The 14,408-nt window shown below is 46.3% G+C and overlaps 1 protein-coding gene across 3 annotated transcripts; it reads left to right on the top strand.

Annotated features, from left to right (window-relative positions):
- The first annotated feature begins 28 nt into the window (after positions 1–28).
- On the top strand, positions 29–14,001 carry KRABD2 (KRAB domain containing 2). Of its 3 annotated transcripts, XM_022595856.3 has the most exons (6): positions 29–1,836; positions 2,392–2,557; positions 3,371–3,577; positions 3,675–3,807; positions 3,999–4,184; positions 5,171–14,001. In XM_022595856.3, the coding sequence occupies exon 6, from the start codon at positions 5,195–5,197 to the stop codon at positions 6,428–6,430; it is 1,236 nt and encodes a 411-aa protein (XP_022451564.2). In that variant the 5' UTR covers positions 29–1,836; positions 2,392–2,557; positions 3,371–3,577; positions 3,675–3,807; positions 3,999–4,184; positions 5,171–5,194; the 3' UTR covers positions 6,431–14,001. The 3 variants fall into 3 exon arrangements, with proteins under 3 accessions (XP_022451564.2, XP_022451563.2, XP_022451566.2); XM_022595855.3 differs by having other exon boundaries at positions 3,371–3,807; XM_022595858.3 differs by lacking the exon at positions 3,371–3,577.
- Positions 14,002–14,408: the final 407 nt, after the last annotated feature.

A 14,408-nucleotide genomic window follows, 5' to 3' on the forward strand; every position in this document is an offset into this window, starting at 1 on the left:
TCAGGTGATGTTAGCTATCTAGGGGCGGACTACCCTTATCTTGTGGCTTGATTCCAGTAATGAAAAGTACTGTTTAGAGAGAGTTGGTTTTTTAACCAACTTTGAGCATCAGTTCTTTTTAAAAAAATTGATTTTTAGCTGCGTTGGGTCTTCGTTGCTACGCTTGGGCTTCTCATTGCGGTGGCTTCTCTTGCTGGGGAGCGCGGGCTCTAGACCACAGGCTCAGTAGTTGTGGCGCACGGGCTTAGCTGCTCTGCAGCATGTGGGATCTGCCAGGACCAGAACTCGCACCCGTGTCCTCTGCATTGGCAGGCGGATTCTTAACCACTGCGCCACCAGGGAAGTCCCAAGCATCAGTTCTTTAATGATTGAAATGCTTTCTAACAATATTTCGAGATCGGGACTGATAAAATAGTGATTTTCTTTCACAGAGGCAGCAGCACTTTGGGGTAAAGCTGAATACCCGAGGGCCCCCTTTACAACCTTGTTTTCTGCACTGATGTTGTGTGAGTGCTGTTAGACCAGAACGAATCTTTAGCTTACAATCTGAAGCAAAAAGTGCTCACCTAAAATGCAGTTTCTCTTAGAGGATTAAGCGATACCGTGCACAGAGTAATTGTTGGCAACACCTTCCTCACTCTAGACTTAAGCATTTAAACGTGTAGGACGATGAATGGGGTTTACTTTCCAGGCTGGAGGCGAGCATTTATTTATCTTGGAGCCTTTACGACAACGTGTGGAAATAGGTGACCAATTTTGCCGCCGCCGGAGACCTGAGTTAGTGGCTGGCTCAGCCAAGGTCGCACCTGGGCCGGCCCCAGCTATCACCTCGGTGATCTCACCGCAGCTTCCGCCGAGCACGCTGCAGGCTGGGCAGGACCCCGGAACACAGCCTTCGTAACCGAGAAAAGGAGGAAGGTTTCTTCCCGCCGCGGTGTCTGCGGACTGGCCCTCGGGAGGGGCGGGGCTTCCGGCCGGCGCGGAGCCGCTTCCGGCCGGTACGGCCGGCCTCAGCCGCCGCGGCCCCACGCGGGCGGGAAAGGACCGGACGGCGCTGGCGGACGCTGCCGTGGGTGGGGCGGGGTCCAGGCACAGCGGCCCTGGAGTATTCCTTTTCCCTTCCGGACCTCCCTCTTTTGCAAAACCACCCGGATCGGCCTCTCTTCCCGCTGGCCTGGCTCATTCATTTCACTCCTCCCCCGGAGTTGGCCGCCCTTGGAGGAGTGGGCGGGCCCGACTAGCAGGCGGAACCCGCGTGGAGCCTGGCGCGGTGGTGCCGAGACCGCGGAACCCAGGACGGCACAAAGGACTTGATGCCCGAACAAGGTTTTCGGGAATAATCGGGAGTTTGTATTGTGAAGGTGCGGGGACACTGCATTATCACCGAGTCTTCCCAACAACTCGTTGTGATGGAGAGTGGTATTCTCCCCATTTTATAGTTGCGGAAAATGAAGCCTCAGTAACTTTGCCCAGCCTACTCACACAGTAAATGATAGCGTCAGAAATTGACTTACCATGCCTCTGCAATGCCTCTCTTCTACACCTGTAAGCCAAGGGTTTGACAAATGCCCTTTGAACATCTTTCGTCTCAGCTCTGTATTCATCTGCCCTCTGAGGGGATACAGCGAGGTAGAAGCCTCAGCCCCTGCCTTCTAGGTTTGTACACCTGAACCAGTCTACTGAAAATGCAAAGCGCTCCAGTGAGTGGTGCAGGCTGTTCAGAGGCGGGAGAGATGGCAGTCAGCCGGAGTGCATCAGGAAGGATGCTGATTTGAGCTGGGTGTGATTTGGAAGAACCTGTTCCAGGTCCGGGACAGCCAAAGCAAAGACTCGCAGGTGGGTGAGGAAGGAAGATCTTTCCAGTTTTCTCTAAACAAGCTCATTTATCAGCCCACCAGCACAGATCACACCAGGAAGTTGGCCATCTTTCTTTGGGGCCTCGTTTCTTTCCTTTTGCTTTAGAACAGGTGTTGAAAACTCAGGTAACTACAGGGGTGGGCAGCTGAGGTGAATAGTTAGTAGCTGGCTTAAAGACTGTGGGAAACAGAGTGTAGACTATCTAAAGGGAGTGGCTGCCTCTCTGCTCCAGCCAGTTGTTGCCAAGCAGCAAAGCTCCCAGTATGACTGGATCGTCCCATTTTTCATGAAAGCCAGAAACCTAGATTTTTATATGAACTCCCCAGTCTGTAAATATAGGTAAACCATTCAATTTTTAAAAAACAAACACTGGGTAGACTAACCAACATATGTCTATTAGCCAAATGTGACTCTAGGGCTGTGCTTTAGAATTTCATGGTATAGGGTAAGGACCATTTCTCATATTAAAGACTGAGATTTTTCCATCTTTTGATTATAAACTATTTCTAGCGTGTCTTCTTCATTCTTTTATAGGATGGAGATGAGGCCTTTCCTTCCCGTGTAGTTCCTTGAAGGGCCTCAAATAGCAGCCAGTGCAGCCAATTTCTGAGAGATGCTGGTTTCAATGAGGAGTCTGGAAGGTGCTCCTCCTGGATCCCGTTGAATATCTTGTGGTTTCAAGTCTCTTCTAAGGACTGTGGTATGGTAATACATATTCTTTGGGAAACAAAGCCCCATGTCAATGATTATATGGGACTGGTGGATGAAACAGACTGGTTTATTTACTGCAGGACCTCTCAGAGCCTTTAAAAATTGTCAGTTTGCACTGAGGGTCTTGAGCTCAGGCTTAAAGAGCATATTATAAACATTCTGTTTCTTCGATCCTGAAATGCATATTTTTCACCTTAAAAAAATCTGGATGTGTGGGCAATTCCCTGGCGGCTCAGTGGTTAAGACTCTATACTTCCACTGCAAGGGGCACGGACGGGTTCAGTCCCTGGTTGGGGAACTAAGATTCCGCATGCCGTGCAGCGTGGCAAAAAAAAACATCTGGATATGTTCATTTAATATAGGGCCTCAGTTTTTCCTCTCAAAAGAAAGTTGTCATTATGTCAGTGGTTTTACAGTCAGTAGTGTCTTTAGAATCAGGAATGTTCCATGGTTAACCAGTGATGCCAGTCGAGGGAATTCGAAGCCTTTTTAGTGGAGGACATTCAGGATCTGGAAGCAGGCTCAGCTTAACTGAGACTCTTGCTCAGAGCTTTTAATTGTTTCCATCGGGACTTCCCTGGTGGTCCAGTGGTTAAGGCTCCACACTCCCAGTGCAGGGGGCCCGAGTACCATCCCTGGTCAGGGAACTAAATCCCACATGCATGCCACACCAAGATCCTGTGTGCAACAACTAAGACCCAGCATGGCCAAACAAATAAATAAATAAATATATATATATATATATATATATATATATATATATATATATTTAAAAATGTTTCCATCTTTCTCTGCTTCTCAGGATTCTGCCCTACCCCTCAGCTCTTCATCTGATGGCTGGCATCTCGGGGATCTTGTTTTCCTAAGATTATTGGAATTCCTGTGATCATCACATGAACTCTTCCCCTGGCCTCATCACCATCCTGTGTTCCAGAGTTGTTCTAACTAAGGAACTTCGGTTTAGACACCTGAGTATCAAGTTCTCTTCTGGAGGAATTCTCCAATCTTGGTGGAGTGTGGACTCCATTTGGGGTATCTCTTTGGCATGATAATCTCCTGACATATCTCTATGTCCCTAGATGTAATCTTTTCATTTCTTGAAACAGGCCCTGCTGCCTCGTCGGAACCATCAAGCCTGTACCTGAAAGTGTCTCCCGGCCTTGGAGTGCTCAAGTTCTCTTGGACTCTCTGCTTCGTTCTGGAAATATGTGGGCTTCAGCTCAGGCAGTGTCAAAACAGGTCAGGCCTACAGACCTCCCAGGAGGACAAAACCCCTCTTCCTCACCCACGTAGCTGGACTCATCTTGCTGGATATGAGACCTTTCCTCTCCCTCCGTTATCTTTTCTTTGTGTAGTACTCACATGACTGACATTCAGTCATGCACGTGGGCACGCCTTTGTTCCCAATACCTCTACTGTCTCTTTCCTAGTCCTGCTGCAGCTACTCCTTAGCCCAGGACCCGAGACAGAACCGTCCCTGTGGCAGCAGCTGGCGTCATTTCAGGAGGCAGTGACATTTGAGGATGTGGCCAGAGATTGGAAGTGTCAAGAGGCCTCTCAGAAGGATTGCAGCAGGGACACAATGCTGGACAGTTGCAAGAAGCCAGTCCCTCAGCGTAAGGACTTGTCTTCATTTACTAATCCTGTGTACAATCGATGGGGAAAACCATCATTTAAAAATATCCCAGGAATTCCCTGGCCGTCCTGTAGTTAGGACTCCACGCTTCCACTGCAGGGGATCCGGGTTCGATCCCTCGTCGGGGAACTAAGGTTCCCCCCCGCCCTCCCCCTGCAACCCCGCCGCAAGCCACGTGGCGTGGCCAAAAAAATCCCCCCAAAATCCCACCGCGTTCTCCTTGAGTCTCCTAAAATGAGGACAGACTCTTCAGCCACAAGAAATTAAGTTGATTGTGGGAAAGCTGAAAAGCCGTCTCTGGTGCTAACTTCAAGTTCACAACTTACTATTGTTATGTGGGTTCCTTCTAGCAACGTTCTCCCATTTATATTATTTTAAAAGGAATGGAGGATGAGATATCAGCCTATTATTGCCTTAGGCATTTCCATTTATCCTCTCCTCTTCAGTTAGCAAAGACGAATTGATAGGTTTCACTGTTTGAGCTAACAGTTTTATTAATTACTCTGTTTGCCTAAAGTCAAAAATTACTACATATCTGTATATATATCTTGCTGATTTAAAATTCTGTTGACATGCTCTGGTTATGAATGGGCCCAGTGGGCCCTCTAGTTATCTTTATTCTTTATTTATTTGGTTGTGCCTGATCTTAGTTGCGGCAGGTGGGCTCCTTAGTTGTGGCATGCGAGCTCTTAGTTGCGGCATGCATGTGGGATCTAGTTCCCTGACCAGGGATTGAACCCGGGGCCCCTGCATTGGGAGCACGGAGTCTTAACCACTGTGCCACCAGGGAAGTCCCTCTAGTTATCTTTATTCTGTTATTGCTTTATACCATTACTTTAGTAATCTTTCTTCTTCCATATGTTCAAAAATCAGATGAAAGAGTTGATGAGGAACTTTAGAGGGAAAGTCTTCCAGATGGAATATCAGCAAATTTAACCTCGTTCTGTTTCTTTCTACCTTTCTTAGGATCCTTCTTCCAGTTAGTTCTCCATGATGCCACAGAGAGCTGGAAATGATCCCCCTGGGGTTTCAAATCCAAGTGAAATGGAAAAGGAGATAAGTAACATGAGAGAAAAGTTTCTCATCAGCGTGACAAAGTTAGTGGAAAGCAAAAGTTACAACAGCAAGGTATTTTCCAAAGAAAAGTACTTTCAAACAATAAAGGAAGTGAAAGAAGCTAAGGAGAAGGGGAGGAAGTCATCACGTGATTATCGCCGTGCAGCAAAATATGACGTGATCTCTGTACAAGGCACAGAGAAACTAATAGAGGCGACTCACGGAGAACGAGATCGAATACGGTATTATGTACACAAGGAAGAGCTGTTTGACATTCTTCACGACACGCATCTCAGTATTGGCCATGGCGGGCGGACGCGCATGCTCAAGGAGCTTCAAGGAAAATATGGGAACGTCACCAAAGAAGTCATTGTCTTATACCTGACTCTGTGTAAACAGTGCCACCAGAAGAACCCAGTATCCAAGAGAGGCCTCGCACCCAAGCCCATGCCATTTAAGGACATTGACTCCAGATGCCAAGTTGAAATCCTTGACATGCAGTCAAATGCTGATGGTGAGTTCAAGTTTATTTTATATTACCAGGACCACTTGACCAAGTTTATTATTTTACGGCCATTAAAAGCCAAACAGGCCCATGAGGTGGTCGCTGTCCTGTTGGATATTTTCACAATCCTTGGTACACCCACGATGTTAGAATCTGACAGTGGCTTGGCGTTCACAAACCAGGTTGTCAATGAGCTCAATGAGGTATGGCCAGACCTAAAGATTGTCCCTGGTAAGTACCACCCTGGCCAAGGCCAGGGCTCCCTGGAGCGAGCAAGCCGTGATGTCAAGAACACGCTAAGTGCCTGGATGCAGAGTAACCATTCACATCACTGGGCCGAGGGCCTGCGATTCATGCAGATGGTAAGGAATCGGGCCTTTGATGTCTCCTTGCAGCAAAGTCCATATGAGGCGATGTTTGGTTGTAAAGCCAAATTTGGACTCTATTCCTCACACTTACCCCGGGAAACCGTGGCTGTTTTACAAACAGAAGAAGAACTAGAAATTGCTGAAGAACAACTAGAAAGCAGCCTTTGGATCAGGCAGGAAGAAAGAGCTGAGGCCGGAGCAGACCGATCTGACATGGACGAGGACGTCAATTCCACACCTCCCAAAGCTGCGGAGCCCAGCACCTCCCAAGGGGCCCCAGGTCTCTTCTGCTGGTGAAGAGACACCTGCCTCTGGGCACCATGTAGCCACCTGAGAACTGTTGCCAAGGCCCCAGATGAAAAGAATGAAGGCCACACTCTCAGGAAAGCTGTCCATGGTAGTCCTGGCTCACAGGGGGAAAGCAACATGGGTCTCTGATCTCAGGCTGCCATAAAAAATTACCACAAACGTGGAGGCATAAAACAACAGCACCCATAGTTCTGGAGGCTAGAGGTCTGAAGTCAAGGTGTTGGCAGGGTTTGTCCCTTCTGGAGGCTCTGAGGGAGAATCCATTCCATGCCTTTCTCCTTTGGTGGCTGCCGGCAGTCCTTGCATCCCTTGGACTTAGAGTAGCACAAATCCAGTCTCTGCCTCGTCTGCACGTGGGTCTTCTCCCCTCTGTCTGTGTGCTCCTTTTCTGTCTCTTACAAGGACACTGTTGGACACCAAATCTATGTCATTGGACTTAAGGCCCATCCTAACTGAGGATGATCTCATCTCAAGATCCTTTTTATTTACTTTTGGCTGCATTGGGTCTTCGTTGCTGCGAGTGGGCTTTCTCTAGTTGCAGCGAGCGGGGGCTGCTCTTTGTTGCAGTGTGCAGGCTTCTCCTTGCCGTGGCTTCTGTTGTTGCAGAGCACGGTCTCTAGGTCTGTGGGCTTCAGTAGTTGTGGCACACGGGCTCAGTAGTTGTGGCACATGGGCTCAGTAGTTGTGGCTCGCGGGCTTTAGAGCACAGGCTCAGTAGTTGTGACGTACAGGCTTAGTTGCTCCATGGCATGTGGGATCTTCCCGGACCAGGGCTCGAACCCGTGTCCCCTGCATTGGCAGGGGGATTCTTAACCACTCTGCCACCAGGGAAGTCCCTCAAGATCCTTAATTTCATCTGTGAAGACCCTTTTTCCAAGTAAGGTCACATTCACAGGTGCCAGGGGTTTGGACTTGGACGTATCTTTTTGGGGGGCTGCAGTTCTACCAACTACAGTCAGTGGAAGAGTATGTTTGCCTGCAGAACATGAACTGATGGGGTCTGAGGCCTGTAGAGCTGGTGGGACTGCCTTACATATATCTAGTGCCTGTTCCTGCTTCTAGACACATAACCCAAAAGATGGGGGCATCAGAGAAAAAGATGTAGGTGAAGGACAAATAACGAGAAGAAAAGAGGTTGATCTGACATGCCCCAGAGATTGCCTGCTTCAAGAGAAACCTGATGTACCATGCCCGCTCTCAGAATGGCACCCACAGGGATTATTGTGTGATGTGTCTGAAACATATTTTAAAAATAGGTCAAAATTAAGGCATGGCTGGGATTTGGGTCTGAGTCTGCCAGTTTTCTATACCTCAGGCACAGCACAACATGTATTCTTGGAAAGGGTCAGTGCATTCCAGGAAGTGACTAGTAGGGAAACAACTAAGCACTCCGGAGCAAAATACAAAAGTTGGCCTGAGGTCACTGCTCCAACCAGAGAAGAATAGAGCAAAGGCCAGTCTGGGTCATAGTTCAGAGTAAAGGGGAGAGTAATGCCCAGGATCTGTGCACTGCTGTATTCTCAAGGCCTGGAAGAGTACATAGCCCATCAGAGGTGTTCAGAAAGGATTTGCTGAGTGAACAAATGATTCTTCAGAGATGGACACTGGAAGGAGAAGGGGGCTGCAGTCCCTTATTCTCCCGTTCATTCTTCCTGCATCTCAAAACCATTCTGATTGCCCCTGGCGCTGGTTTCCTCTTCTGAAAGAGGCAAGAACAGTCCTGATGCCGCCTACCTCATGGGGTCTTTGTGAAAGACAGTGAGATAATGCATGTGAAGTTCTAGATGTGAGTTGTCCTTGCTATCAGCAGATCTTATCCTCCTTGTGAGCTTTGGAGATCTCTGTCCGTTGCCATTCCTTTGCTGATTAAACAGTGTTAAGCTGGATATCCAGGAAGGCTGCATTATTATTAGAAAGGAGGTGATATCACTTTCCAGCTTGTTTGGGGGGGACCAGAATCTTGCTCTATCCTTGGCCAGCACCTCACGTTCCATCCTTTCTGTATTGCTCAGGCTAGCAGGGCCTTAGAGGCCCAACTCGACTGATGTTGTCAGCCCTCCCCACATGCTGACTTCCTGGTTGCGGAGCAAACCAGGAACCACATCATCAATTCGTGTGGGTGGGAGGTGAAATGAGGCACGACACTACTGCCTTTCCCGGTGGTGGCCACAAATAACCTAGGCTTCCGGAGCTGCTGCATCTGTCTTCCTCCTTTGGTCCTTAGGGTCGCAGTGGAGAGAGCGGGAGTGGACACCTAGACCCGGTCCAGCCTTACTCTTCATTAACACATTTCAGCATCTGGAACAGAACTGCTTTCAATTTGCAAATATATTTTGTCCACCTAATGTGTTTTTTTGTTTGTTTTTTGTTTTTTGCGGTACGCGGGCCTCTCACTGTTGTGGCCTCTCCCGTTGCGGAGCACAGGCTCAGCGGCCATGGCTCACGGGCCCAGCCGCTCCGCGGCATGTGGGATCTTTCCGGACCGGGGCACGAACCCACGTACCCTGCATCGGCAGGCGGACCCTCAACCACTGTGCCACCAGGGGAGCCCCACCTAATGTTTTTTAAATGTAAAAAATTAATTGCCACCACTTTCAAAACAGAAGATTTCATATAAAAATCTGGATGTCCAGCACCTCTTGAAACCTTGGAAGATCTGGCCCCCCGCATCTCTGCACGGCATCAGAGGACCAAGTGGTAACCCCCAGGAAGCAGGCCTGCGTTCTACCACTTGGCCACCATCTGGGCCATTGCAGCATTTTTGCATATGCATTTCTGTGGCCCGTTGCTAAAGAAAGGCAAATGAAGTCAGAATGTGAATAAAGGCCAGAAACAGACCCATGCCTCTAGGAATTTATGATAAAAGGGGCATTTCACAACTGGGAGGGGTTGTATTATTCAGTTAATGGTGCTGGTCAATTATACCTCAATTAAAAAAATATAGTGGTGCTGGATCATATAGCTATCCAACTGGAAAAAAATGAAGTCTGATCCCTAAATATAAAAAACAAAACTAAAAGATATTGGGGGAAAAGGAGATTTGGGGGATCTTGGAATGGAGAAAGCCATAAAAGAAAAGGTTACTATACTTGGCTACATAACAATTTTAAATATCTATGAAAAATAATACCTTTAAAAAAGTGAGAAAAAGGTAAATGACAGGCTGGAAGAAAATATTTGCAACATCTAAAACAGACATAAGGGGGCTTCCCTGGTGGCGCAGTGGTTGGGAGTCCGCCTGCCAATGCGGAGGACGCGGGTTCGTGCCCCAGTCCGGGAAGATCCCACATGCCGCGGAGCGGCTGGGCCCGTGAGCCATGAGCCGCTGAGCCTGCGCGTCCGGAGCCTGTGCTCCGCAACGGGAGAGGCCACAGCAGTGAGAGGCCCTCGTACTGCAAAAAAATAAAAATAAAAAAACAGACATAAGGGACTGTCAACTGAAAAAAAATGCATAACCTAAAAGTTGAGAATTATGGTTTATTCAGCAGACTTACTGAGGACTTAAGCCCGGGATACAGCTTCTCAGATAGCTCTGAGGGACTGGTCCAAAGAGGTAAGGGAAGAGCCAGGATATATAGTAGTTTGGGCACACAAAAAAAACCCAAAACAAAAAAAATCCCAAAACAGGTCATCGAACATCAAAAGATTACTGCTAATTTTTTAAAAAAAAACAGACATCTCAAGTTAATGAGTTTAGCACTTTTCTATGTATGGGAAGATGCAAGAGTCTGGGCTTATTGAAATTATCCCTTTGATACGCATCTTAACTAGGGACCAGTATCCTGTTTTTCTCCATCCTGACTCTCCTCAGGGTGCACAGTTGTGGGCAGCTGCAGGGACTCATGACTTGATGGTTACAACATCCTTTGTTTACTGATACTGCAGGCGACATTCTTTGTGCACAGAACCTAATTTTTAAAAGAGCACTTATAAATTAATGAGAAGAGCGGCCAAAAGGAAAGAGCAGAGGTTAACTGCAGAAGAAAAACAAACAGGTAGCTGTGCCCTGGTGCAGCTGTGGTGGGATGGAAGTGCACTGGACTTGTAATCAGATCAGGGCTGTCCATTTATATGAAACAGATTCAAGTTATTTGAGGGTTTTTATTTTTTCTGCCGTGCATGGGGGAGAGGAGAAAAATGTTTAGTGATACTGTCTTGTTTTAACAGATATGTGACTGATAAGGAACTACAGTAATGGTTATACTGTATTCGGGACAGCAGTTTTCATTTCCTGGGGCTGCTGTAACCAACTGAGTGGCACAAAAATTTATTGTGTCGCAGTTCTGGAGGTCATAAAGTGTGAGACCAAGATGTCAGCAGCGTTGGTTCCTTCTGATTGCTGTGAGGAAGAATCTGTTCCAGGCCCCTCTTTTAGCTTCTGGTGGCCTCAGGTGTTCCTTGGCTTGTAGGTGACATTCTCCCTATGTCTTCACATCATCTTCCCTCTGTGCGTGTCTGTCTCTGTGTCCAAATTTCCCCTTAGCATAGTGGGTTAGGGCCCACCCTTAATGACCTCGCTTTAACTTGATCGTCTGCAGAGACCCCATTTCCAAATAAGGTCATATTCACAGGTACAGGGCAGGAGATGGGGGTTAGGACTTCAGCATCTTTGGGGTGACATAGTTCAACCCATATAGCAGGAGCCAATCAGTATGACAGTTTTTTAAGAGGTAGTTTTTATGAGGTATGGCAACAATGTCCAAAGTCTTAGAAGACTTACAAAACCCTCCTGTTTAAATGATACTTACAAGGGCAGATTTATTCTAACAGAAGACAGAAAAAATGAGTTACCAGTTACAAACATTCATACAAATCTCCAATATCCGTTCTTGAGAAAGATCTTAATTTAATACCTTGTCCAACTAGATTGTTTGGCTTTGTTTTGGCGGAGTCCTAACCACTGTACCGCCAGGGAATTCCCCTTGGCTTAATTTTAAAATGCAAAACAGTGTCTTTCCCTCCACATCGTCCGCAGGAGAGAGGGAATATTGCCATATCTTTCTGAGGCTCCTTTTGTTGATTATGAAGACTTACATTTTTTAACATTTTTTAAGACTAATCTCTGGGATTCTGTTCTGTGGCCTATGGAACTCAATTTTACTAGGAAAAGTAAATGGAGAATGGGCTAAAGATGATTTGACTTAACAGTGAAGTGAGGATCCTGCAGCATTTTTTTCCCACAGGCTCAAGCCTGTAAACTTGATACATAACCTTGAACAAATCCCCTGAGCTCAAAGCTCGCCTGTAAAATGGGGATGATGATAATAATGATCCCAATTGTGATAAAGTGTGTGAGAGGAGGGGCATGGGGGGAGGGGCTTGTTTTCCATCCAGTTTAGGGAGCTTTCACAGAGCTCCGTCTCTACCCAGGATGACCAGCCAAACAGGCAAGTCCTTTCCTCCAAAAAAAAAAAAAAGATTTGGAGGCAGGAAAGCAGCCAATGTGGGCAAGTCCCAGTCGAGTCTGTGCTGGACTGGGTCCTCCCTCCTGGCTTCCGCCACTGGCACAAGGTTCAGCGCCCTCTGCATATTCACACGTCCAGCCACATTCCGAGCCACAGGCCTGTCCTGGAGCCCTGGGTCAGGACACACTCAACCCTTCAAGGTTGAATGCACCTCGGTTCTCCATCTGCCCCCGGGGTGGTTCAGGAGTGCAGTGGACAGAGCAACTCTGGTTTTCAAACAGACTTCTGCTGTGGTCAGAACACTTCACATGAGATCTAACCCCCTTAACAAACTTGAAGTGTATTGTTGACTATAGGCAGAGTGTTGTATAGCAGATCTCTAGGATTTAATCGTCTTGCAAAGATGAAACTTTATACCCCCTTGAATAGCAACTCCCCACTTCCCCCTCCCCCCAGCCCCTGGCGACCACCATTCAGTCTCCGCGTCTATGTGTTTGACTATTTGAAAAAATACCTCACGTGAGTAGGAGTGGAATCACACAGTGACTGGCTTATTTGATATAGCATAGTGTCCTCAAGATTCATCCATGTTGTCACGTAGCAGGATTTTTTTCTTTTTTAAGCCCGAATAAAATAAACTTCCATTATATGTATACCACATTTTCTTTATCCATTCATCTGTCAGTACATATTTAGATTGTTTCCACATCTTGGCTATTGTGAATAATGCTGCAGCAAACATGAACGTGCAAGTACAGATCCTGATTTCAATTCTTTTGGATAAATATGCAGAAGTGGGGTTGCTGGCTTATGTTTTTTTAATTGCTATTTTTAATTTTCTGAGGAACCTCCGTGCTGGTTTTTTTGGGGTTTTTTTTGTTGTTTTTTTTTCTCCGTGCTGTTTTAATAGCAGCTGCATCATTTTGCATTCCCACCAACACTGTCCCAGAGTTCCAGTTTCTCCACATCCTTGCCAACACTCACTTAGCTTTTGTTTGGTTTTAGTAATACCATTCCGAACAGGTGTGAGGTGATATCTGCTGGGTGGCATGCGGGATCTTAGTTCCCCAACCAGGGATCAAACCTGAGCCCCCTGCAGTGGGAGCGCAGAGTCTTAACCACCGGACCACCAGGGAAGTTCCCCTTTGCCTATTCTTTAATTGGTCTATTTGTTTTTTGGCTTTTGAGTTGAAGGAGTTCCTTAAATATTTTGAATATTAACCCCTTATCAGATATATGTTTGCAAATATTTTGAGAGAAGATGGGAGACTCAGAGATTGATGCTTTAGTGAATATTTTCCACTTACGACTTTATCAAAACTATCCTAATATTGTGGAATAGAATCTGCTTTTTTTGCAGCTGTAGGGGAAGAAAAAACATTTTCTTTTGATATTTCTGAGATTCTATTCCCGGTAGTTTTTTTGAGTCTACACATTGGAATGTCATTAGTTAGCTCTGAGACAGGAAGGGGGAGGTGTCTGAGAAGCTCAGACTTAAACTCTTGCTTCCAAATTATTCTGCATGCTTTCTGGACTTTTGTGCAACAGACCATTTAAAGCAGGGTTTGCCAAGGTGAGGTTCAACACTGTGTGGGCCAGTTACCTCTGCCTAGTTATTTTAACCTTTTCAGATTTGGTGGCTTTGGGTTGTATCAATAGAATTTTAAGGGGAAACATTTTGGTGGGGAGGGGAGCCGTTTTTAAATATGTGCTTTACACATCTTTCCTTTTGTTTTGGAGAAATTTTCCAGAAATTGATTTGAAACCTGAGATACTTTGAAATATAAGAGTAAGAACCCTCTGTTGTGCACAAGTTAGCCAATGGCAGAATAAGTTTGTCCCTGGAATCTTCTTCCGAATTTTATCCAAAATTCTATTCCTTTGAATTATTGAAACTTGGTTTCTTTTTTTGGTTCCTGGTTCCACTTTATCATTGTTATCTTGGCACTAATCTTTGTTTACCCAGGCTCTGATATTTTTACCCCAGAATTAATTACCCCAGATGGTCTGCTCTGCTGTGTTTTCCTAGCAAACAAAGTGGACAGGAAATCTGAGCTTCCTGAGGCAGTTGGCTTTCCGCTTTAATATGAGGCTTTGCCTTTTACAGACGCATTTATCTTATATCTACTTTTCTTATTTATAATTGATTAAATATATGTATTTTTTGGTTTAGATCTAATTATAGTTTCTCTTTTTCCGTTTGAAATTTGGTCCTGACATTTTGTCTTTTGCTTCCCCAAGTCTCCTTTGTAGAATCTTCCTGTTCTATTTAACTTGAACTGGTACATCCTTTCTGTCGAGCAGCTCCTTGTTCAGAATAACTTCTCTGCTGGTCTAGGGTTTCTTTTCACTTTTAGACACTTCCCTTGACATGACTAGCAGATGAGGTCTCATGAGCCTTTCCTCCTTGGGTTTTGCACAGGTGGGCCATGCAGTGACCAGGTGTTTGCCCCCCTCTTTGCTCTTTGGAGGATATCCCCTTTCCCTATGCCTTTCTCCTGATGCAGTGACAGGAATCCTGCCTTAATTGCAGGGACCCCTAGGATCTTGCCTCAACACTT

Source organism: Delphinapterus leucas, chromosome 19, assembly GCF_059928025.1.
Source record: "Delphinapterus leucas isolate spDelLeu-1000000601 "Yukka" chromosome 19, BTC_Dleu_Yukka2, whole genome shotgun sequence".
Lineage (NCBI taxonomy): Eukaryota > Metazoa > Chordata > Mammalia > Artiodactyla > Monodontidae > Delphinapterus > Delphinapterus leucas.

What these genes read in the sequence shown, in the direction of transcription:
- KRABD2 (XM_022595855.3), top strand. Translation starts at nt 5,195, where the DNA reads ATGATGCCACAGAGAGCTGGAAATGATCCCCCTGGGGTTTCAAATCCA.